Source organism: Protomyctophum bolini, assembly GCF_963924005.1.
Source record: "Protomyctophum bolini genome assembly, chromosome: 2".
NCBI lineage: Eukaryota > Metazoa > Chordata > Actinopteri > Myctophiformes > Myctophidae > Protomyctophum > Protomyctophum bolini.
In genome coordinates this window covers 42,116,749-42,141,272 of record NC_137863.1, presented here as the reverse complement: position 1 = coordinate 42,141,272, position 24,524 = coordinate 42,116,749, and the positions used below count along the sequence as shown (strand labels likewise).

General features: G+C 45.5%; 1 protein-coding gene across 1 annotated transcript; it reads left to right on the top strand.

The window, feature by feature from the left end:
* Positions 1 to 8,176: 8,176 nt before the first annotated feature.
* gdf5 (growth differentiation factor 5) lies at positions 8,177 to 23,848 on the top strand. The gene is made up of 2 exons (XM_080784951.1): positions 8,177 to 9,622; positions 20,389 to 23,848. Exons 1-2 carry the CDS (start codon positions 8,677 to 8,679, stop codon positions 21,498 to 21,500), a joined length of 2,058 nt encoding a protein of 685 aa, XP_080641077.1. The 5' UTR covers positions 8,177 to 8,676; the 3' UTR covers positions 21,501 to 23,848.
* The last annotated feature ends 676 nt before the right edge of the window (positions 23,849 to 24,524 follow it).

Genomic DNA, 24,524 nt, shown 5'->3' with positions numbered 1-24,524 from the left:
CCGGTATAGCTGTAGAAATGTCTGGTCTGTAACTCTGGGTGGGGCGCATATTATGTTGGTCCAACATACTAACAGTCCGACATGCTGGTGGAATTCCCTGCCATGCATGCATTGCCGGTTAAGACAAATGCGTGGCCGGTTAAGACTCACCCGTGGCTCCTGACATGCATTGACGGTTAAAACACACCCGTGGCTTCCCTGGGAGGTTAGGGTTAAGGGTAGGGTGTCATACGAATGCCTGTCGGACTGTTATACAGTACATCGGACCAAACAAACAAATGCACTTACTACTTTCTACTTACTGTTGTACACTATCAGAGTTATGGGGGCCCCTCCCTTGAAATGAAAAGGTTTGAGAACCTCTAGGCTCTGCATTGAATGATTGTCCTTCTTTTCTTCTACCTTTCTTTTTTTTTGTTTTCCTCCCAAAAATGGGATACCTACCATTTTGTCAAAATTGAGTGGGGGGAGAATTTGTGCTCAAAATGCTGCCTCAATCATTACAGCCCAAAATGCTGTGCTCAGCAGCCTTTAACTAAACAAAGTCAGTGTGCTTGATGCTCATAATGACCTCTCTGGCCCTCTAGATTCCCCCCCCCCCCCCCGCCGCCCCCCCTTCTCTTTCTCTGTCAAAACACACTGAAACACCTGCACACATGCTGTGATTTTTCATAATCATGTTACCAAGCCGTGCATGCCTGCAGTCATTTACCCACCAACACATTTCCACTCTGCGTCAAAGGAAGTGGGGTGTGGGGTGTGGGCTATGGAAGCTGATAGGCTACAATCATCATCATCATCATCATCATCATCATCATCATCATCATAAAACATACACGGTCATGTGTCACAAAGCAAGTTTTAATGCATGCAGTATACATGACACACATCAGTGCTTGCATACACCTATTTACGCACATTTGCACGAACGTGCACGCACGCACGCACGCACGCACGCACGCACACACGCACGCACGCACGCACGCACGCACACACGCACGCACGCACACACACACACACACACACACACACACACACACACACACGCACGCACACACATTATCAAGGGGCCCTGGCCCATGTGAAAAGTGGAGCAGCTTTTTCCCCTGGGCTGGCAGGCATTAGGGAGGAGGGGAAGAGGAGAAAGTCAACATTTCCAGGGTTGAAGGCAAATGACGGAGCCCGGGCCACTCCAAGCCACAGGCACGTTAAGCAAACACCTGTGGCTCAGGTGGAAAAGCAAGGCCTCTCCGGGAGAGAGAAGGAGCCCTTTCACTGGTTCCCCTCAAATTCAGCCGTCCTCAGCATATGGTCACTATACACACGCTCACACACACACACTATACACCAACTGGTTCTCAAAGTGGGGTGCGGGGACCCCCTCGAGGTCTGTGAGGGGTCTCCAGCTAAAAAAAGAAAAAGAGTTTAACTGCTTTAAGCCGATCCATGAGTTTGTATAGATCTGTCATTTTATACTATATTGTACTATGCACTGTATTTGTGAAATGCAAATCTTGTTGGTCCCTCTGCATGGCACTGAATATTTTCAGATTAGGATCTGTGGCAAAATGCATCATGTCGTGCTTTAGCTATTTAAAAATAGAAGATCTACAAGCTCATAGCGCGCCATACCGATCTTGTAGGTCTGCTATTTTTGAAAAATCGAAGAGCGACTGACATAGAAGACATTTTTAGAATCTGATCTCAGGTTAGAATGGAAAACTGTCTGGATGTAGAAGACATTTTTTTAATCTGATCTCAGGTCAGAATGGGTTAACCCATTCGGGGGGGGGGGGGGGGGGGGGCAGTCATCCTTGGGAGTGTTCCAGGAAGGCCCTAATTGAAAATAGCTAATCTACAAGATTATAACATTGTGCGATGTGATGCATTAGGAGCTTGTAGATCTGCTAACCTCATGCTTTCACTATAACCGTATGTACAGTATTCATTCATTTAGAAATAGATCAATGCAGTCAGTAATGGTACTGTACATTTCCGTTGTAGGCTGTAGTGGAGGCAAAGTATATGATCTTATGATCCTTGATTACTATTTCTATGCATTTGATTAACTTGTGTTGTTCTTGCTTACAGTAAATCCCTCTGGATTAAGTTGAATATCTAAATTGTGAATTATATGAGTGGACAAAGGCAAAGTACAAAGGCAAAGTGTTGCATGTCACCCCCCTCTCTCTCTCTCTCCCCAATACAAAAGGAGGAAAGGGGAACTGGCAGTTATTGCGAAACCTGTGTGTATGTCAGATATCCACATTACACCACAGTACCTGTATTGAGCTGTTACATTGTTGTCTGGGTGTTAATGGTCAACACAGTAAAGTGTAAAGCCATGGCAATCACTGGGACTGGGAGCACTGGTTTTCCTTCTATAGCCACCTGGGTCACCACTTGAAAAAAAAGAAAACCTACCAGTGTTGTTAACCAACAAGTAGTCTGGGTCCCATGACCAGAGTTGAGAAAAATCTCAAATAGGGTGTGGCAGAAAGCTGGTGGGTTACAGTGGGTGGCAAAGAAAATAAATGATATAGGCTATATTCAAAAACCAAATAAACTAGGAAGAAAATAAAGGGAATGTCCCAGACGTTTTCCCTTTTTTTCCGACGTTTTACCCTTTCATTCACAAACCAGTGACAATGGCGTTCCGACCAACATGGTGTTTGGTTACCCCCGCCAAATCCCCATGTACGCAAATGCGACAACCATAGACATTTTCCAGACGGCCAAAAAAAAACACACAAAAAAGCACATCAGAACGCATTATATTGGTTTCTCTCCTTTCAAACAAAAACAATCTAACCCCTTTTTTCCAAGAGGGGAACATTCTACTGAAAAAGGTCAACCTGTCCCCGCCCCTCTCCATCAGTGCGTTCACTTCGAGGGTCACGTCAAAAGGTTTTTACAGTTCAGCGAACATATCCAAACCCCGGTCACAGTTTCCATGTTGGCCACTGTTCTCTCAAGCCCTCACTTTCGGTCGCTGTCGGGGGCAGAAACCTCTTATCTCCACGTTTTAAACTTTTTTTTTAATGTTTCTTTCGCCCTACCTCGTCATGCTTGTGTGTCTACAAGCTCAAAATGTGCCACTGTGAGTTTGTAGATCTGCTATTTTTTGCTATTTTATCATTTGAATCCTGAAAGGTTTTGGACATGTGAGATTGCCACCCGACAGCAATGTTGTGTCGTTTGGAGCGGGTGGCGTCGTTGGTCACTGTCAAAATACTAAGCGTTCGTTTAAATGTGAGTGTACAAATGTAACAAAATGGAGTTTAATGAGTCTTCAGGGGTCTAATTTTTCACATTTCTATACACTCTCGGATTTAAATGAAAAGCCATAATTTTACTGGGGGAACCTACACGTCTACTCATTCCCTCCGGACTGTTGGTAGTTGAGGGTGGGGGTTGTAGGGTGTGGTTGGGATGGGGTGGGGTCAGGGGGGAGCTGGTGATGAGGGTTTCGGCGAGTGACGAGCAAGCTCATAAACAAGGAAGTCAGTGGTGATCCGTGCGTCACATTGTTTGGGGGGCCCCCGCCTGCAACCCGTAAACTCCTCCGCGCGGATTCGATGTTCTCAAATTTGTTCCACCACAAGTCGAAAATAATGGGGATGAGAGAACGGAGAGGGAGAGAGCGAGGCCTCCATGTCGCGTGTCAGCCAAAAGGGGGCACTGGAAGAGCATCGGCTAGCGGGCATTTAGAGTAAATACATACAGTATACCTCAGGGTTCAGTTTGAAGTCAACTGGTAGAAGCTTCCTTCCTCCTGCCCAGGCACGCGCACACAAGCACACACTTGCGAGCACGCGCACACACACATACAGTACACACACACACACACACACACACACACACACACACACACACACACACACACACACACACACACGCACACACACACGCGCGCGCGCGCGCGCGCGCGCGCGCACACACACACACACACACACACACACACACACACACACAGTCATACATGTAAACACACGCAACCGCAGGACAAACACCAGACAGACTTGGTGGTTTGTGTGTGTCTGAAGTAGCGTAAAGGCTGCATAGGTCAGGGCAAAGTAGTCTATACATGTACAGTATTATGGTTCTAACTGAATATGGCATTATTATTGAGACAATATAGAGGGACTTTGGAGATGGTCTGTGACCACTGAACATGACTGGAACATAAAGGAATGTGACCTCGCTTTCTTTTTGATATATTCCCACTTTTTATGCAGGTTTTAGTGCTTGGAATAGATGGAATTGGTGCAGGTATTTTTGGTTTAACAGTATACAACAGTATGTAACTGAAAATAATATGGTATTAGAATGAATTGACTATAGTATTGTCCCAGGACTTTGTCGAAGCGCACACAGCCACCCACCCACACACGCATGCACGCACGCACGAACACGCACGCACTCACGCACGCACGCACGCGCACACACACACACACACACACACACACACACACACACACACACACACACACACACACACACACACACGATCCTAACTGTGAGCAGATGCGATGCGGGTTGGACTCAGGCGAGCCATGGTGAGTCAAGCTGAGAGACAGCGAGGGACAATTATACTTGTCCTAAGGGGAGATTTCACCCAAACATTACAGTTGTAAACAAGGTAACCTGTTGGTCACGGCTGCTTTTCGGCTTTAATCCCGGCTGTGGAATGTTTCCACATGGCTGACCTGTTACCAAATCTCACAATACATCTATACAGCTTCACTGTTGGATGGTTTTCAACATAATATCATTATGTGTACATCTGCAGACTGTACTCCAATGTAATGTAGGTGTTTTCGATCCCGATTGGCCTAAATGTACAGGGACATCACATTTAAGATACGCCAGGTTGCTATCGAAGTTGTGCACCTGTCCCAATAATTATCGTAATTGCTATTGCATAATGTTGAGGAGTAGAGGAGCGGAATAATGTTCTTGAGTCTTAGAATTCAACTGACCTAGTGCAAAAGCACAGAGGTGTGCACAGGCCGAAGAGGAATTATCACTGAGCACTGCGTGCCATCACAGCCAGGTATAAGTAGCCAGCCAGGTGATTGCCAGATGGGGACCAGCCAGGTAATCACCAGGACACACCTCTCCACAGGTAGAATGCAGCTCCAACCTAAAGGACATAGAAATAAAAAGTTAGAACAGACAGACATTCAAGCTGCCATGACAGATTCTGGACTATACACAGAGGCTAACCAGCTTCAAGATACATCTGTATCTTTCATAATATGCAGTTTTTTTTTTTAGCCAAGTCTTATACCATGGCTTATATGCTAATAAAATTCCTTTTCCACCAATGGCTGTGAATATCAGAAGAGCCATTCTATAAAGGTTCCCACCATCATTCTAAACCAACTTCTTTCCCTTCCCTGTGAGATGTTTTACAGAGCAGTACATTTCCAGCATGTCTCGGAGACAGACCGACACGTCTATAAGCACCAGCTCAAAGTTATGGAAGGATGGTTGACATGGTCACTGGTTACGAATGGACTCTTTATTTTATTGGTCTAACCGCACGGCTCATGGCATACGTGTCACTTTTCCTTTTTTTGTGTGTGTGTGTTCTCAAACTCGGTCTCGGTCGGTTGAAGCAGAATAAAAAAGCCCACGCACAAAGGTCACCAAGCCAGGGTTATTATTGTCGTCGCGTGGCAGTAGGTGGAACACGCGTGTAAGAAAGAGTGCAGTGGCACGTTGAGAGCAGCTGGAAGAACTGAATCCACATGACTTTTTAACCCGCTGTGGTATGGCAGCAGGAACGCCTTCTGTCTGACTGTCTTGTCTTGAGAGGGCAAACTTTGATCAAAGGCAAAAAGCATCCTGTGCATGCCCCTTCAATCGCCCGCCCCAACCCGAATGGTAAAACCACATTTTCCCTCTGATCCGGTTCCCTTTTTGTATACGCCCTGGACGGACGGGCCTGACAGTCTGCTTGTGTTGAACCTTTTCTAAAAACCGGTGGACGGTACAACAATCCCTCCTCACCGCCACTAGCGTGCAATGCCGTGCAATGCCGTGCACGCAGTGATGTTTGTGGGTATCCAGATCCAGCAGTACACAGTATTATGTCTGAGTCTAGAGTAGGCCTATGAGTGTTTATGTGCATGTCGTTCTCCTTAAAACCACTTCAACCCTGTATATTTAGTTGGCCGGTGTTACACGGTTACATTTTCATTGAATTAAATTGAATTATGATTGCAGAGTAGGGTAGTCCGTGAAGGATAGATGAAACACTCTCTGTACGGGTATACTCCGAAGGCAGGACAGATGCAAAAAAAAGAAAAACCCCCGTTTACAATGGCAACAACTATGAAGTAATAACACAGGACAGATGTATGGTGAGTGGCCTTACACTGTACTTATGGAGAGACAGATGTAAAATGAGGTTATAGGTACTGTTGTGTTTCATTTCTGTTTCCTTACAGTGACAGCCACCTATCCAGTCATGTTGTTCATCCCTTGTGGCCCCAAAATTTTGTCTGTCTGTCTGTCTTTCCGTCCGTCCGTCTCTCTCTCTGTGTGATGAGTTAACTTGTTAACGTGATGTGTAAATTGACACAAATTGGGTAAATCCTTACACACACACACACAGGATTTCACAGTGTATAGGTCGGAGGAGAGAGTTTGAGATAGTGAGAGAGAAAGTGATGGTTGAGAGAGGAAAGAGGACAGGGGGGGACAAGAAACAGGAAGACAAAGACAAAGCTACTGACAAAGAAAAACAGAAGAGGGACAGAAAGCAAGAGTGACAGACAGACAGACAGACAGACAGACAGACAGACAGACAGACAGACAGACAGACAGACAGACAGACAGACAGACAGACAGACAGACAGAGAGAGAGAGAGAGAGAGAGAGAGAGAGAGAGAGAATAACACCACAGAAAAACACCAGCTCCTATTACAAACCACTAGAGACCCCGGGCCATGGGCTCTCCTGCCAAATCTCAGAAAAAGTCCAAGACACGGCTCTTTTGGCTTCTAATTATTCCTAAAGTTCGGCCTTAGCTAAATTTATGACACCAGAGAAGCTGGCGCGCCTTGTGGCATTATAAATTAAACTGGCAAAGAGGTTTAGAGTCAAGACTTACCCCCCTCCCCTCGTCTTCCAAACACTGGCAGTGAGGGTTTAGCTATACAGCGGAGTTCTTGACATTACAGATGCCCATATTAATGCCATGTGCATGAGTGTTTCTCCTATATTTGACCCGATGTACCCCGTTTTGAAAGCAGTGTCTTTGAGCGTGTGCATGTGGGTGCATGGGTGTGGGAATGTAATCCAGACACTTTTTCCATCCTAGTTTTGGTCTACCGTATAGTCAATCAAACGCTTGGAAGTTAGAGTACCTTCTTAGCTGTGCCGGCACAGGATGTTACAGTATGAAAAATGTTTTTTTGGTGTGGTCTCAGGAAAATGGAGGGCATCTTTTGTATTCTGCAGCACCTGACAGGCAAGGGCCCTTATATGCCCTTAAGCAAGGCACATGTATGGCGGAAAGTTAAAAACCGACTCTGCAGGTCCATCTGTGTGACTGTCCCACAAAGATGTCAAAACATGAAAAGACACCTTCATACTAAATACATTATACTATAAATGATGGCTACATGATTTGGTTCATGTTTTAGTGTGTGCGTGCGTGCATGTGCTACGTGCACGTGTATAGTGTTATATATAGAGTTACCCATGCAGGCTATACCTCCCTTATAGGTAGCAGCTCTGACAGCTCTCTGCCCTTCTCACCTCACACTGTTTGGATAGAGTGGAAGCCTTAGAAAAACTGCCCACTTTAAATGACATAATGCAAAGCCAAGGGGGGGCTTAGTGCCATTTTGTGTATAGCAGCGTGAGTGACTCATCTGTGTGGAAAGGAGGGAGGAAGATTTAAGAAGAAATATTGCTGTTAAATGAGTTTGGACAGCATGACATCACGGGGTAATTAAAACGGCTTTGCGCCGTGCATGGAATTCCGCTTCCAATTCCTCAGTTCAGGTTGGTTGGAGGATTTTTTTTTCGAGCACCTGCAGGTTCGTGTGTGAGTGAAATATTTTCACTGGACGGGGTTCAAACTTTGAAGGGGGAAAAAAAGAAAAACTGCGGCGGCAGCAGCAGCAGCAGCAGCAGCATTACGCCATTCTTGCCTCTCTTGGAAAAAGAGGGATTTAAAGAGGTCTCTTACAAGATATCCAGCAGAATAGTGCCTTGGAGTGTTTAAGGCAAGTCCACTTTTCTCCGCACTCAATCCCCCCCAAAAAACTTTTTCTCCCTTTGGATTTCTACTACCTCGGAGAAACGGGAGCAGAAACGGGAACCTCGCCACCACCACTATGGTTCTTTTTGATAACGGATTGGAGAATAATGGCTTGAGGGGCTCGTTTCTTCACATCAGAACACTACAAATTGGCCTATTACAAATCAATGTTTTTACAAACCTGTTCATGTGCATTGCTTTTATTGCAAAAGGGGGCTCAGTCATTTCTCTCCATCTCTCCCCGAACAGAGTTCAGGGGATACTTAGAAGATGAAAGCTTGTGATGAAATCGGAAATCGCCTGTTTCTTCTTTATCAGCCAATTCAGGGTCAATTAACCAAGAACAAAGTGTTTATTGAAAATGCCGGCCCGGCAAATTGCAAAAGGCCTCTAGGATGAAAGTTGTGATTCTGAAGCGTCTCCCTCTCCTGCTGGGCTGTTGGACTCTCATCTACCTGGATCCCGTCCTCGCGTCGCTCAGTCGGACCAGAACAGCAGCAGATAAGCGCGCAACAGGCGGCGGGGGGGAAAGCCACCAGAGCCGGCCCCGCGCCGCGGGTGGCTCCACGCTGCTGCAGGCTGCAGCGGGGAAGCCACCGGCCGCTTCTTCTTCCTCTTCTTCTTCTTCTTCTAGGACGTGGAAACCGAGTTCCCCTCCTGCGGGGAACAACCCGGCGAGGATCACGCGTATTCGAGCCGGGCCTCCGTTAATAAAGGGGGAGGCAGCAGCAGCGGCGGCGGTCATTAAAAGCAAACTCGGCGCAGTCTCATCTTCGTCGCCGCCGGGCAACCGGGCACAGCAGCAGCAGCAGCAGCAGCACCGGGAACGAGCTGTCAGTTTGGGGCGCAGGGAGGCTGCGCGCGCCCCATGGCTACCAGCCGGGGATGCTGCTGCTCATCATGGTAAAGCGCACGCGTTTAGTAGCAGTGGTAGTGCACACGCAGCGGCGGGGAAGAAAGGAGCAGCCGGGACAGCAGCACTAGCGAGCTCCTCTGGGGTTGGTGGGGGCGGCGCTGCTGCTGCTGCTGGCCAGCCGGGGAAAGGCACGGGGAAAGCGGCGTCCAAAGCGGGCGCAGTGGGTGTAGCGGCGGCTGCGGCGGCTCCGATGCGCGCAGGTGGAGCTGCGGCCGGTGCGCCGAAGCAGCGCAACGCCAGCAGCAGCAATAAGGGCACCACCGAACAACGGGAGATTGTTGTGAACCACAAGCAGCCGCTGGTGACCCCTCACGACTACATGCTGTCGCTGTACTGGTCGCTGTCCAGCGGAGAGCTGAACGGCAGCGCTCTGCACCAGGCCGGCCTGGCCAACACCATCACCAGCTTTGTGGATAAAGGCCAAGGTGAGATGAGATGAGAGCTGTTATAGGTGGTGATGGCGCAGTTCTTTATTCTTTTTGACACAAAAATAAATAAATGTAGGCTAATTTCTTGATCTTTCTGAGTTCATTAGATGACATTTCTGGTATAGGCCTAATAGACAAAACAAATTCCTTATGCTATTGATTGATTTCCTTTGCATTTCCACATCGATCTTGGAACAGTTTCCTCTTTCAGTTCTTCAGATTCGTCTCCAATAAGCAGCTAATTTAACGAATAGATAATTATTTCCTGTGTCATTTAGACCTATAATCTTACTGAAAAGATGAATTAGAGAAGCTATATAGAGAATACAAAAAAAAGTGTATTGCTTCAGCTTCATTCATTATTAAGCAGCAAGCACCATCTAACTTGCAGCCCATACTGTCAATCTTTAACCATTTAAATTGTTGTAAAGATTATACACCTTTTAGTGGCAAATCACTCAATGAGTTGTGAAAATATAGATACCTCATGCATTGTGTGTTACTATATAGAGATCTAAACTAAAGCCATCAGTTGAGCCCAATGCTGCTCATAGGGATTAAAGTTCTCAGTCCTGGGGACTGATTTCAGTCCTGAAGATTTCATAGGGGTCATTTAATGGGATCAGTGCAGATTTGCAAAAAAGAAAAAAACATTTTCAGTCTTGGGATTTAGTTTGCTTTAAGCCCAGGCTGCTAAGGGGAGACTCTTTCTACAAGTTTTATGGGTTAAGGGTGTCATATATAGGGATATTGCTCAGTATTGGAAAAAAGTACTCACATTTTGTATAGACTGAGTAAAAGTATGGATACTGCAATATAGAAATACATAAGTATAAAAGTCCAAAATTCAAAATGTACTTGAGTAAAAGTACAAAAGTATTGGCATCAAAATGTACTTAAAGTGCTATAAGAAAAGTACTCATTGCAGAATGTACAAAATCTTTTGAAAATAGCAAATCTAAAAAAAAGGGGGAAAAAAGAAGAAAATAGCAGATCTACAAGCTCAGAGTCACAATGCATCGTATTGCAAAATGTAGTGGAGTAGTAAAAGTATTGAAAATTTAAAATGCCCAAGTAAAGTACAAATACCTCAAGTACTGTAAATGCACTTACGTGTATAGTTATTTTCCACCACTGATTTTGCTGAATGTTGGTCCTGACGTGGAGCTAAAAGTAAGCCTATAGGGAATAGTTTAGAGTCTGGTCAAAAGCCAAGAGCGTATGCAGTGCATCAAGTTACCCACAGTATGACCGCTAACCCCTGGCAGAGTTTGTTAGTGGTTTGGTGCTATGCTATACGCTTCTTTGAACGTCACAGGGAACAGAACATTGAACCTATATATGGCTAGCTGTTGGACCTGAAGTAAGGTGTCGTGATGCTAAAGCACACTTCTGGGCAGGTGGAGGGCAGAGAAACGATTGAATGTCATGCACTGTGTGAGCCGGCTGCGGTCTCACACACCAATTATAATAGTAACGTGACGTGAATGTTCACCTCTGGATGCTATAGCATGTTTTTGTCATTCTCGTGTATTTTGTGCCTGCATGTGTATACACTCATGTAGCCTGCATGTTGTGTGTATAAAGTGCATGTGTGTATAGGTGTATTTGTATATATCTGCGCATATATCTGCATGACCCTGTACTGTATCTGTGTTTTCATGTGTTTCTGTGAATGTGTCTGTGTACTGTACTCTATGTATTGTAAGTAGGCCTACTGCATATGTATGTTTGTAGTATTTACATATACATGTGTATGTGCGTGCGTGTGTGCGTGCGTGCGTGCGTGTGTGTGCGTGCGTGTGTGTGTGTGTGTGCGTGCTCTCCAATGTCAGTGTGTTGCTTGCCATCTGGCCTTCCAGCAGCAGCCCCTATGCCTTCAGTGATATACAGCCTCAGGAGAGCAAATAAACACTCCACACGTCCGCGAGTAGGGTGGCCCCCTGTGTAATGTTATCTTTGCTGTTTAAAATGATGTTTAAACGAGCAGAGTTTAATATTCCTAGCCCTGCTAAAGGTTTACATTTCAGGCACTTAATGCACTTTTAATTTGCGCATTGTTTGCGTAGCGTGTCCTCAGCAAATCACCGCTGACCCGTGAGGCGGAAATGATGCCTTCGACATCATGTCACCTTTATTTCCTTCTTTCCTTCTTTCCTTCTTTCTTTCTTTCTTTCTTTCTTTCTTTCTTTCCTTCCTTCCTTCCTTCCTTCCTTCCTTCCTTCCTTCCTTCCTTCCTTCCTTCCTTCCTTCCTTCCTTCCTTCCTTCCTTCCTTCCTTCCTTAAACCTACTACTTGGTCCTCTCCTTTCTTTGCAAAAATAGCCGACGTGCCCAGAATAGTGATGCTATAAGTTCATGTGTTTTGTTTTCTTTCTTTCTCTTTCTCTCTGCCCCCTCTCTTCTGGTTTCTCTAAACACTGACACAACCGTGGGAGGTGATTAGGGATATGGACTGTGCTCTCATGTAGCTTTCTCTTAAACTGTTTGTTATTAGCCAGCCGACGTCAGCTGCCAAACACATTTGGCCAGCAAGAGTTCTCCCAGTGCACACAGGCAGATTACACTAAGCTCATCCTCTGGTTTGCATGCCTTACTTCTCATGTCCAAGGTGATTTGGGAAGGGCTTGAGGAATATTGATTGCTGTAGTCAAGTGTACGTTCGCTCATAAGACTTCCTGCTTGTATTCTTCCAGTGTTTCTATTCTGGGCATGTCATAATAGGTGGACATTCTGCAAAAACAGGTGAACATCAGGTGAAAATAACACATCTACAAGCTTACAAGAAGTCTTAACGCAGCCCGTGAGCTTGCGGATTGGCTATTTCTTTGGCAAAGAGGGTGTAGAGGGAAAAAAGGTGCAGGGGCCTAGTATAGACCACTGTGGTCAAATGGTTTACAGTAAATGGTTAAACAAGGGGGGAAAAAAGAGGGTGCTGTTTTTCCTATGTTTTGCCAATGGATTCCCAGATCGCGTCAACGGTAGGCCTATAGTCTCTCGAGACAGAGGAAAAGAGGGTGCTGTTTGCAATAAATCCTAACCACTTGTCACTGTTTATAGTGAATATTTGCACTATAATAATGGTGTGTAGGCCTACTGTATGTCTATTTCCCACTCACAGTGTGTTGTTTGGCTTCAGAAGACTTAGACTTAGAGTATGCTGCACAAGCTGTATGGAGTTATTTTATGTAATAAAAAAAAACAGACACTTCAATTGTTTGGGGGGGGGGGGACAGCTGCTGTGATATTGTGCAGACAACCACCCTGTGTGTGTTATGTGGACAAAGATATTTCACCTGTGTTTCATCTGCCATGAGGGTGATGACAGTAGTTTTCATTTTTGGGTGAACAGTTCCTTTAAGTGCGTCAGGGATACATTAGTCATAGTGGCTATTTCTTTGAAGGTTATAAAAAAGACAGACGTGGGACTTTGTGCATGGTCAAAATGTTGGCAGTCCATGTCACAATCCTCCACATTGTTTTGCTTAAAGGAGAGTGTCCACTCCCCTTTGGATTTATTCATGAAGAAGACACGAGAGACACGAGGACAGCTCAGGGGACAACATGGGCTTCATTTAAAGCTGCAATCCATAACTTATTTTAACGAATAAAACATTATTTTAACCACTTTTCTGGGGGGAACATCAGCCAAAAATAGCAGACCTGTTATTTTTGGCAAAGAGATGTAGACGGAAAAAAGTGGTCCATGTACCGAGACAACTCAGGTCCGGTTTAGGATAGACCAGAGTAATCTAGTAAGATAGTGGCAACACACTTTGATCTTGCCACAAAGCGGGGTGCTATGGGCTATAGTTCCAAACATTGGAACTATCCCATTGAGATAGAATGAGCACTTTCGCATTCCATTGTTACAATGGGAGTCAACGCTAGTGTCGCCACTCTCTTAAGTGCCTTGCAGAGTCGAACGTACGCAACGGAGGGTGAGAGAAATTTCTCCCCTTCTCCGTCTCGATCCGTCTGGTTGGGATGGGATCCCGAGTCAACGCAACCAAATTGCTTGCGTTATGTACCTTGCGCCGAGGACACCCTGCCCACCTGGAGGCAGCAGAGAGCAAGGTTTTGCTCCTACCCCCGAAGCAAGAGTGAAGCCACTCCGTTCACCATATGTATACGTTTTATCCTAATCAAGGCAATAACACACATGTTATCTTGTTACTCATTCCAAGCATTATTATTATTATAACACAGTACATGCAATGTTTGAAACCACCAACAGTTAAAAAAGGCATGGACAAGTCAATTATGACAATTGTGTTTATCGTAATAAATATTACGTTGACGATATAACTGCGAAGCTTTGCTTGGTACATCATGGTCTGCATGCATGGGACGTTCTGGAAGAGAATAAAAAGGCACAACATATTTCACAGATGTACAGACAGTGAGGAGTTTGAATTTTAAGTGAAAAGAACGATTACTTGTAACAGAGTATTTCTCCATAATAAAGATGGCTAGCCAAAGCTAGATGGCTAACTAACCATATAGCTGCTGTCACCATAGAGCATATAGTTATAAATAATATACTCTAAAGGTTGTCACCTGTCTTAATGATTGTTGTTGGTCCTTCTTCTTCCTCTGGAGTTCTCCATCACAGTTTATGATGGCATAAATACATGGTGTAGTTGGTGGGACGGGGGCATTTGACAACCAACCATGCCATCATCCCTTGAGAGTTGCAACAACAACATTGGATTGGATAGTGGACGAGTAGATGCATGCACATTAAAGTGATTATGACCGACGTAAGGCGACGTAAGCAACGGAGCGGACTATGTATGTGTAAAATAAGCTTGCGTTTTTTAGTGGTGCAACCACTCCAAGGAACAGCAATGTCCGTGTTCACATGTGTTCATACAGTATGTGCTCATGGCCACATAGGTGAACACATAGGAGGTGAATGTGTTCACCTACTGTATGTGGCCATGAGCACCAGTATATGACTATGAGTACCAGTGTTGTGAGAGAGAGAGCGAGAGAGATAGATAGTATTAGTGCTGCACTGTTGCCTGCTAATGAGAGAGAGAGAGAGAGAGAGAGGAGAGGAGGTGGGGGGGAGAGGGGAGTTGCACCACTCAGTTCACACGGGTGTGATTTTTGTGTCCGTTTTTGTGTCGTTCACGCAAGGAACAACCTTTACTAGAGATAGACTAGAGGGTTTAAGTGGTTAACCAATGTGTATGTCAGTTAGAGCACTGGTTCCCAAACAGTGGGTTGGGACCCATTTGTGGGTCGAGCATACTTATATGGGTCCCTTAATAATTTCTTGAATAAATAAAAGAAATTTCTAAGAATTAGGGGAAAAAAAGTTTAAGAAGTAGTGAAAATAGTTGATCTACAAGCTCACAACGCGGGGCGAAGTGACGCATTGTGAGCTTGTAGACCTGCTATTTTCACTCATTTGGGTCCCGGGGGAATGTCTAATTTGTCTTTTGGGTCACAGGCTAGGTTAAGTAGTTAGAGTAGGTGGCCTCAATGCTCCTCTTGTCCACTGGCAAAATGAAGTTGAGGACTAGCAGCAAGATTAGGTTATATATGGCAGATATCTACATCTGTATGTTTCTATGCAACTACTAACAGGATGAATAGACAAAAACATTGTATTTCTTTTCTCTCATCGTTAATCTTCTATTCTTCTCTGATCCCTCTAATGATTTTCTTTCATCCCTGTTTTCTTTCTTAGTCTAAATGTCTGTTTTGCGTCTCCATCTTATGTCTCTTTTTATCTATGGTCGGATCTCCCTAACCACACATAATGTGGACATAGCTAATTCTCCACCGTTCTTTTTCACCAAGTGTGTTGCGGAGACAAGATGATTCCCTGAAGCAATTAACCACTTTTAACTTTTATGTGAAAGTTTTCAAACAAATGCAAAAATGGCAAAGAATTTGGGGGACCCGAGTAGTTAGGGCATCTACCACATGGCTCAAATGCCTGACAGAAAGTCCGGCCGACAATTCTGCTGACATGCAAATGGCCCCAAAAATGATGCCCCCAAAATGAAAACTATAACTAAAATTGTGAATCTGCAAGCTCAAATGTGGCACGATGAAATGTGTTTTCAGCTTGTAGCGCGCCTATTTTTTGCTATTTGCTTCAGTGCTTAAGTTTGAATGCCTTCCTACCTTGACTGAATTTGAGGGGGGAAAAATAAATTTGGGGTAGAGCCTTAATGAAATCTTTCACTTGTCTTTCAAACAAATTACCAGAGGGTTCTGGAGTTGCTCAGCTGCAACCCCCTGCTGTGGAGGGTATATCAAGACCTTCTATGAAGCCATATGCTTTTAGGCATTTAGCTAATGTTCTCTTAGAGAGCGGCTTATTACAAGGGTCTCAATGCCTTGCTCAAGGTCATGTGGCCAGGATTGCATGGCAGCTGATGGTTTCGTTCGCTGGCATCAAACCTCTTGATCTCTCAGTTACACAATGGCGTCTCTAACCACTAGGTCTCCTTGGCATTGACATTATAGAAGCGGTTGCATGCTTTTTTTGGTCAACATTCAATTCATTAATTTCATATTTATGTTTTCCTCGCCACACTTTTAATGTGGAGCAACTCAATGTCTCATATTTGCCTGGTGTCTGGATGTCCTGGTGGCTCGGGGCACATTATGTGTGCTCACGACATTTCTGTTGGCTCGCAATCTTTAGCATGTGTTTTCCTCTCTCTCTCTCCCTCTCCCAATCTCTCTATCTCTCTCTCAGTCTCTCCCCATCTCTTAAAACCTTTTTGTCATTCCCAATTGTTCATAGTTTACTAAAGCTGTTGAACGGGGCACAACTGAAACAGTTGCACATGCATAACCGTACCCTGAATCAGGTTAGCTATAACACCTGCTTGAGACTTATACTTTGAGTATGATTTTAAAAGACCATGATTGATTTGCCAGGTAACAGCATAAGTGTTGAGTGAGGTGTTCACTGGCAGATCACAAGCCAAGCTCTCAATATATGCACTCGGAGCACATACACAGCACAATACAAAGAGTGCGTTCAAGTGGCACAGGGAAATGTATTTGCTAGAGACTATGGCCACAGATTTGATGAGCCATTCCATCCATTAACATTTATTTTACCAATTTGTGCTGCTGATTAATGGACAGATGGAAGCAAATGTACGCGGGGCGATTTCAGAGTTAAATGAACACAGTTAATTTCACTCTGTAAGGCACATTTAAAAGCCAGACAATGTTATTCTGAACTGTGGGCGAGGCTTAAGTTTGTGTGGGTGGTGTTAAGGTGAAAACCAGGTATACTTAATGAACTTTTGCGCGTGGCCACATAAAAACACCATTAACACTTTCTGTACACCTTTTTGAAAAAAAAACTTCATTCTTCCTAGTATAATCATAGTACGTGATGATCAACTTTTAGTTGGGAAAAAATCATGGCACTCCATCTTAAAAACAAATTTTCATTCTCAGCTGATATGAGTTTGAACCCAGATTTTGCACTGCTGGAAAAGTCAGCACCCAATACATTTGCCCAATCTATTTTTAATATATTCATATGAAACCTTTACAGTATATAATGCTTGAAAGGCACTGAGGGTAGCTTATTTACAGTAGCAACGTGCAAAAAAATATTTATACAATACAAAACATCAAAGATATCAGTAAAACAACCCAGGCTGCAACCCATGACCTCTTTGGGGCCAACCACACTTGTCAGTTTCTGTTCGCGGCACTTTTGGTTCTCACATGGTTATCAAATTCCTGGAAATATTATTGAATAAAACATATTGAAGTCCTGGAATTTAGTCCAGTTTGGAATTTTTCAAGGGTCCTGGCATTTATCAAGGGTCCTGGAAAAGGCTATGCATTGTTTTTGGCTATTGATTTAGTTAATAAAAAAACTTTTCCAAAACATGCAACATTACACCAAGCCAACATGCTGCAGTGTGATCCTATGCCCTAGGATAGGTGGTATATAGCAACATATTTGGCATGAAATGTGGACTAGAATTATAGCATTCTATTATGCTATGCTTTATTGTTGCTACACTGCCTGTCTTTGGGCACTGTCATGCGAGTAAGAGACTCATTATTGTGCTGAATGACTGTAGAAGTATATAGGCCTGGAAATTGGGTTAAATATTCTGGAAAAGTTTGGGAAATTCACTGGTAAAAATGTGTGGGAACCCTGCCCCTAGTCTGATTTATATACCTAGTTTATATACCATAAATAGCAGATACACTAGTAGTAGATCTGCTATACCTAAAGGAGAACTCCACACTAGAAGGCTTTCTTACCTTTATTTGTAGTTGTTACGTCCCCACCAGGTGTAATTTTGTGCAAAAGTGCATTGAATTGCATTGAATTGAATGTGGCTATGGGGTGTTGTGCTAATTCGCTTATTTCCATCGCTCAAAATTTATTTGTATATATCCTGTCTTCATAATGTAAATAGTATCCCAAGTGGTGCACTTTACTACTTATTTCGATGGAAACAAGCAAATTAGTGCAAACCCAACCCCCATTGAGGGCTTATGGTAGGGGAAATAGCCAATAATGCACTTTTGCACAAAATAACACCTGGACCTCTTTGATGGGGGACGCAACAACTACAAATAAAGGTATAAGAAAGCCTTCTAGTATGGAATTCTCCTTCAAGGCCTATTTATACTCCAGTTTGAGGCGATAGCTTTATCACCGTGGTGGTTTGAAAACTACAACAATACGTCCACCGCGGACCCCCGCTTGAGGCGATAAGTTATCAGCTAATACTGGATAATATGAGCCTTCACTCAGCACGACACTACACTACTAGTTGTTGTGCTCGCCTTCCCGCTGGAGCAGATGTCACGGGGTCTGCGTGGAGGGTCCACCAGTGGTGACTAGCTGCATGCAGGTCCAATAACAGGCATGCCTGTTTCCAGTCCACTGTGCTCTCCCTGTCTGCTTCTAATGTACTTTCCAACACATGCGATCGCCCAGCTGGATAGAAGCGACATGTGGGAATTGGGGGGTGGGTGGGAGGTCTGGTGCGTGTGCTTACACACAGCAGTGACTGCTGTGTGGGTGCATCGTGCATGTAAGTCTGTTGGGGGGGGTGTATATTTGTTTAGGTGATGTTCAGGTGGTAAATGTGTGTGTATACGTGCATGTGTATGCGCGCAAGTGCGTGCACATGCGTGAGTGCATGCGCCTTTGCGTGTACTCTGGCGTGTGTGTACTGGGCACATAATGGGTGCTTGCGGTGGGTGCATGCATGGAAATGTATGTGAGTTTAATGCCTTTGTGTGTGTTGTGGGGTTAAATATGTGTGACTGTGTGTGAGAGAGTAATTTTGCATGCATGCTTGAAGTTGTTTGTATGTATACGAGTGTGTTTATTTGATCGTTTATGTCTGTGTCTGTGCGTGCGTGTCTGTGCGTGCGTGCGTTAAGTGTTTGTGTGTACTGCTGGATTTCATTTGGACTATGAGGTTCACTGGTTTCTCTCACATTCAACAAAAAGAAAACACACAATGCCATGTTTTTGATTTTGAAAATGGGTTGGTCTAATCACGCAATCTGATTGGTTGATTGGTGTATTTTAATAACTATAACATGTCCATGAAGTCTTAAGACTATGTTTTCAGTTCTAATCTATATCACTCCATAGTTAAGAAGAAACCTACGCTATAAAACTGAACAACAAAGGCACCATCTGCGCTCACAAACGAAGTTTCAAAAGTCTCCATATTTATTATAGGCTATAAATCTGAACAATAGGTCAAAACAAAAAACAAAACAAAATGGACTTTCAAATCATTTTATTACTTGAGGTCACAAAAAAGGAGGTGCAGGTCAATGAAATGTCACAAGATTCCTATGGCAGTACCAGAAACCACAAAGGACGACAGGCAGAGCTACACAAATTCTAATGGAATTGTTATTATCTTTTAATCTATATATTTGATGTAGCCATAGTAACCACTTTATAAATGAAATAACTGCCTCTCCGCATTGGGCAGAGCAATGCCCCTTATATGAGAATATAACATGTATGATGTTTAAGCCCACTGTGGGAATGTGTCGATATTTTCTGTTTTTCCTTCCACTGACTTTTTATGACATGTGTGTGTGTGCGTGTGCGTGCGCTCGCGTGCGTGCGAGCGTGCGTTGTGTCTTTATGCACATGTCTACGTGTGTGCACCTGTGCATGCATTTTTCCTTGCACCAGCACTTTTGTATGTTTCTTCCATATGTGTTTACGTAAATATATTTCACATTAATCTTGTCTCTCACGTCGCATTGTGTGTGCGTACATTTCCTTGTGTTACGTCCTATACTTTCTCTGTATTTATATTATTTACGTACATTTCTGGTTCCCATGCATGCATGTGTCCCTGTCCGTGTGGTTTCCCTATGCGTGCATCTGCCTGAATGAATGTGCATGTGTCTTTCCATCCGTGTCTGCATGTGCTCTTTCATGTGCACGTGCTTCTCCCTTTCCCATGCCCATACACATTCCATGTGTGTTTGTGACTGTGTGTGCATGCGCGTGCATGTCTGTCCTCATCTGTCCATCTGTGTGCATGTGCCTTTTCCGCCTCGCGTGCACCTGCCTCTGCTCTCGCTCTCTCTCTGTCATCTCGGATGAGCGCGGGCCCTCAGAAGGCAGAAGTATACCTGTTTAACTCTCTCTCTCTCTCTCTCTGTCTCATCTCTCCCCCAGATGAGCGTGGGCCCCAGCAGCCTCTCAGAAGGCAGAAGTACCTGTTTAACTCTCTCTCTCTCTCTGTCTCATCTCTCCCCCAGATGAGCGCGGGCCCCAGCCTCTCAGAAGGCAGAAGTACCTGTTTAACATCAGCTCACTGGAGCCAGACGGCCTCCTGGGCGCTGAGCTGCGCATCCTGAGGAAGCGCCTGTCTGATCCGCGCATGCAGAGGGCTTCCGGCTCAGCGGCGTCCGCTGGGGGCGGGGGCGGCGGCCCGTCGCCGTGCCTGAAGCTGTACGCCTGCGGCGGCGGCGCTGCTTCAGGTAAACAGAAGCCAGCTCTCCTCCAGACGAGGCCCTTGGAGGAGGTGAACGGAGGAGGGAGAGCCGGCAGCAAGTGGGAGGTGTTTGACATCTGGAAGGTCCTGAAGGGCCTGAGGAGCCAGCGCTCCTCCCAGCAGCTGTGCTTCGAGCTGGAGGCCGCGGAGCAGCAGCAGCAGCAGCAGCAGCATCATCAGCGTGGCGGCGGCGGGGCGTCCTCCTCCTCCTCCTCCTCCTCCTCCTCCTCCTCGCCCCGCGCCGCCGACCTGCGGGCGCTGGGCTTCTCCCGCCCCGGGCGTCCCAACAAGGAGAAGGCCTTCCTGCTGGCGTTCGGGCGCACCAAGAAGCGCGACCTGTTCTACAACGAGATCAAGGCGCGCTCGGGCCACGACAACAAGACCGTCTACGAGTACCTGTTCACGCAGCGGCGCATGCGGCGGGCCCCGGCGGCGAGGGCCAAGAAACTCCCCCCTCAGCAGCAGCAGCACCAGCAGCCCCAGCAGCCGCCCCAGCACCACCACCACCACTCCCTGCTCCCGCCGCCGCACCAGCACGGGGGGGCCAAGGTGCAGTCCCGGCTGCGCTGCCACCGCCGCGCGCTCCACGTCAACTTCAAGGAGATGGGCTGGGACGACTGGATCATCGCGCCGCTCGAGTACGAGGCCTTCCACTGCGACGGCGCCTGCGACTTCCCCATCCGCTCGCACCTGGAGCCCACCAACCACGCCATCATCCAGACCCTCATGAACTCCATGGACCCCGAGTCCACGCCGCCCACCTGCTGCGTGCCCACGCGCCTCAGCCCCATCAGCATCCTCTACATCGACTCGGCCAACAACGTGGTGTACAAGCAGTACGAGGACATGGTGGTCGAGTCCTGTGGCTGCAGGTAGCGGTCGGAGAGAGGGGGGGGGCGGCGTGGGGAGGGTTAGATGAAGAGAGAGAGAGAGATAGAGAGTAGGGAAAGCAGAGGCTAGACACAGACAGCCAGGAGGGACAATGGTGTGGAGAAGGAAAGGCCTGAAGACAGAAAGAAATAGGATAGCAACATAGAGATGATGTAAATGGAGGTAAATGGAAAAGAAAGAGAGAGAGAGAGAGAGAGGGGGGGGGGGGGGGGGGGGTGAGGAGGACTAAGAAAGGGGATGGAGAGCAACAAGAAAGAGGGAGATGAGGGAAGAGAGAATATTGCTGCCTGTTTAAAGTCAGATAGGTGTAGACTGTAGACACAATCACTGAGGAAATGAAGACTTCAGTAGAAGAGATGCTGAGTCCTCACTTCATCTGACTTTGACGAAGACCAAACCAAAGACTTCCCACTCTTAAGCAAAGCAAGCAACCAAACATTTATCTGGTCTGTTAAGTGGACTAAAGACTATACATACCAAAGATTGCTATGCACTGTTATACAGGAAACAGACTGGAAAAAGACCTGTCAGGAGATCACGGGAGAGACAATGCATTCTTTGGAATTCCCTCCTCCACTCTTGGTTGATTTATAACCTATATCTGAAAAAAAAGTACATATAAGTGATGAGGAGGGATGTTTGATAAAAAAGACAAACTATATCAAAAGACAGTATAAAGACACTTTTGAAAGAAACGTTTTTTCTTTATATAGCCGGATTGTCAAAAGACTGCAGACAGATTCCATATTTTAAGAGAACTGTACTGCCCATGGTCTAGTGCTCTGTTCCACTTCAGAATCAAAATAGCGTGTAGTATATCGGCGCAATTGTGTAAAAATGTTTTGTGTTGAAATATTATTTGAAAATAGTCAAATGATGCCCCAAAATGCCCTTTTTTTAAGCACTTGTTTTTTCCCCATTGTGCCGAATGTGCCGATGAGCAAGGCACCTTTCTCACTGCTCTGGAGGGAACCTGCACTGTAGTGTTGTACGTTGCCTGATCCTTTGAGGCGCGCGATGAGCAGTAATTGTTTGATCCAAGGACTCTTGCCCCCGCCCCCCCCCCCCCCCCCCCCCTCAAAATAAAGCATGCGGAGAATTTTGGTTGTATAAATACAAGCCAGTGATTAAGTGCTTATCTGACCTGCTACAAACGTGGGAAAACGGTATGAGCTACTACCCTCTAATAACAAATGTCTGATTGATTGAGCTGTTACTGGTACTACGTAACCCTCTCCGATATGCTGCCGGTCCAAAACCTTAACCCACACAGCCCCTCCGACCCCCACCCCACCCAGGGCGCTCTAGACTAAACCATCAAAGGAATTTGTACTTTTCTCCGATGCCAAATCGCCATTTCACTCAAGGCTTCCCCTGCCTGTGTTACAGTCGATTTATGTCCAAGCCCCCTGCATGTTCTTCAGAACGCCATTCTCATTGTTAAGGACAGCTTCAGTTGATACGGTAGTAACAAGTGGTTCATTCTGTTGTTTTGAACAACAATCTGGGTTTTTGTGGGTGGTTGGAATGTTGGAAACGAATGTGTTGATCCACCTCTTTTTAACATTATTATTTACTTCGTTTTAAAACTGTTTAACAACACGTTTGCTTTATAGTGTAGGCTACAGCATCGCTGAACATCACCAGGAATTTGCCACAAGGAATCAATGTTGGCATTTCCAAAGAAGTACAACTTCTCATTTAACTAATACTCCCCATATAGGGGACACAGGCATACTAATGCATAATTGTGCATTTGTGATAGTGTGACATTCCAGAAACACCCCCCCCCCCCCCCCCAACCCAAAAGATTTAAGACCCCCCCCCCCTGTCGGGAAGGATTAGCGTTCGGTGGAGAGAACACAGGTTCCAAGGGGAATAGAACAGAGAGAGCACAAGCTTCATTGTTGCTACGTAACATATACAACAGCAGCAACAGTGTCACTGTTTGGCACAGGCCCTCTTGTTCTGTCTGTGTTCCATACGGTCAGCAGTGTGCGCACACCTGTCTGCCTGGCCCTCGTAAAGCTCCCTGACCATTGGACGGGGCCATCTGCGCAGACTAGCGAATGGCTTGTTTCTCTTGGAGACGGGGGTGATGTAACCATTTCCTTTAATCAAAGCTGAGGCATGCCAGTGGTATTGCCCCACCTCTCCTGCTCCATTCTGTCTCGCAAAGCCTAACCTGACAGGCCTAAGGCAAAAGGCGGAGAGAGGTGTGCGTGCGTGCGTGCGTCTGTGTGTGTGTGTGCGTCTGTGTGCGTGCGTGCTGTGTGTGTGTGTGTGTGTGTGTGTGTGTGTGTGTGTGTGTGTGTGTGTGCGTGCGTGCTGGGGTTGGGGGGCTGCAATGAATATAGGTGGGGTTAGGGGTGTGGGTGGGTGGGTGGGTGGGGGGTGGTTATAAAGATTTTTCGCTGCTAGCTTGCAAGAACCCCAAATAAGAATCTTGGACTCCACAAACGCAGGCCATCATGAGCAAATTTCACGGTCTGCAACTCCAAAGAGACGTATTAAGACAGACTTTTCAGAAGACAGGAGCTTGTAGGTTATCAACACAGTTTTAAGTTGACTCCAGTCTTTGCTGCTGAGATCCCAGAGAGCAAATGATTTGCACATTGGATGGCGGTTTGAGTTTCGAACGAGTGAGGGATGTGTTACTATGTATTATGCAACAAATGTCCCCCAGACGTGTCATATTTTTTTCACAAGGTCAGGCCGAAACTATGCTTTATAAATCATATTGCTGGTAGTCTTTTTTTGTCTTGTTTTGACTATTAGTTCTAAAGATGTAAACTTCAAATACATATTTTGTTTATCTCTATCATGGCTTTGAATTAAATTGAGAGATATGTTTTGTGAGTGTTTGCCACGATGCGAGTGTTTTCTCTTCTCTGCCAATTCCATCTATTTTATATATTGTTTTAAATAGGGAATGCCCAACACTGATATTTATAACTGAGTTTGTGCTGGTGTCCCACATTTCTTCTCAACAACAGTATATGCAGACAG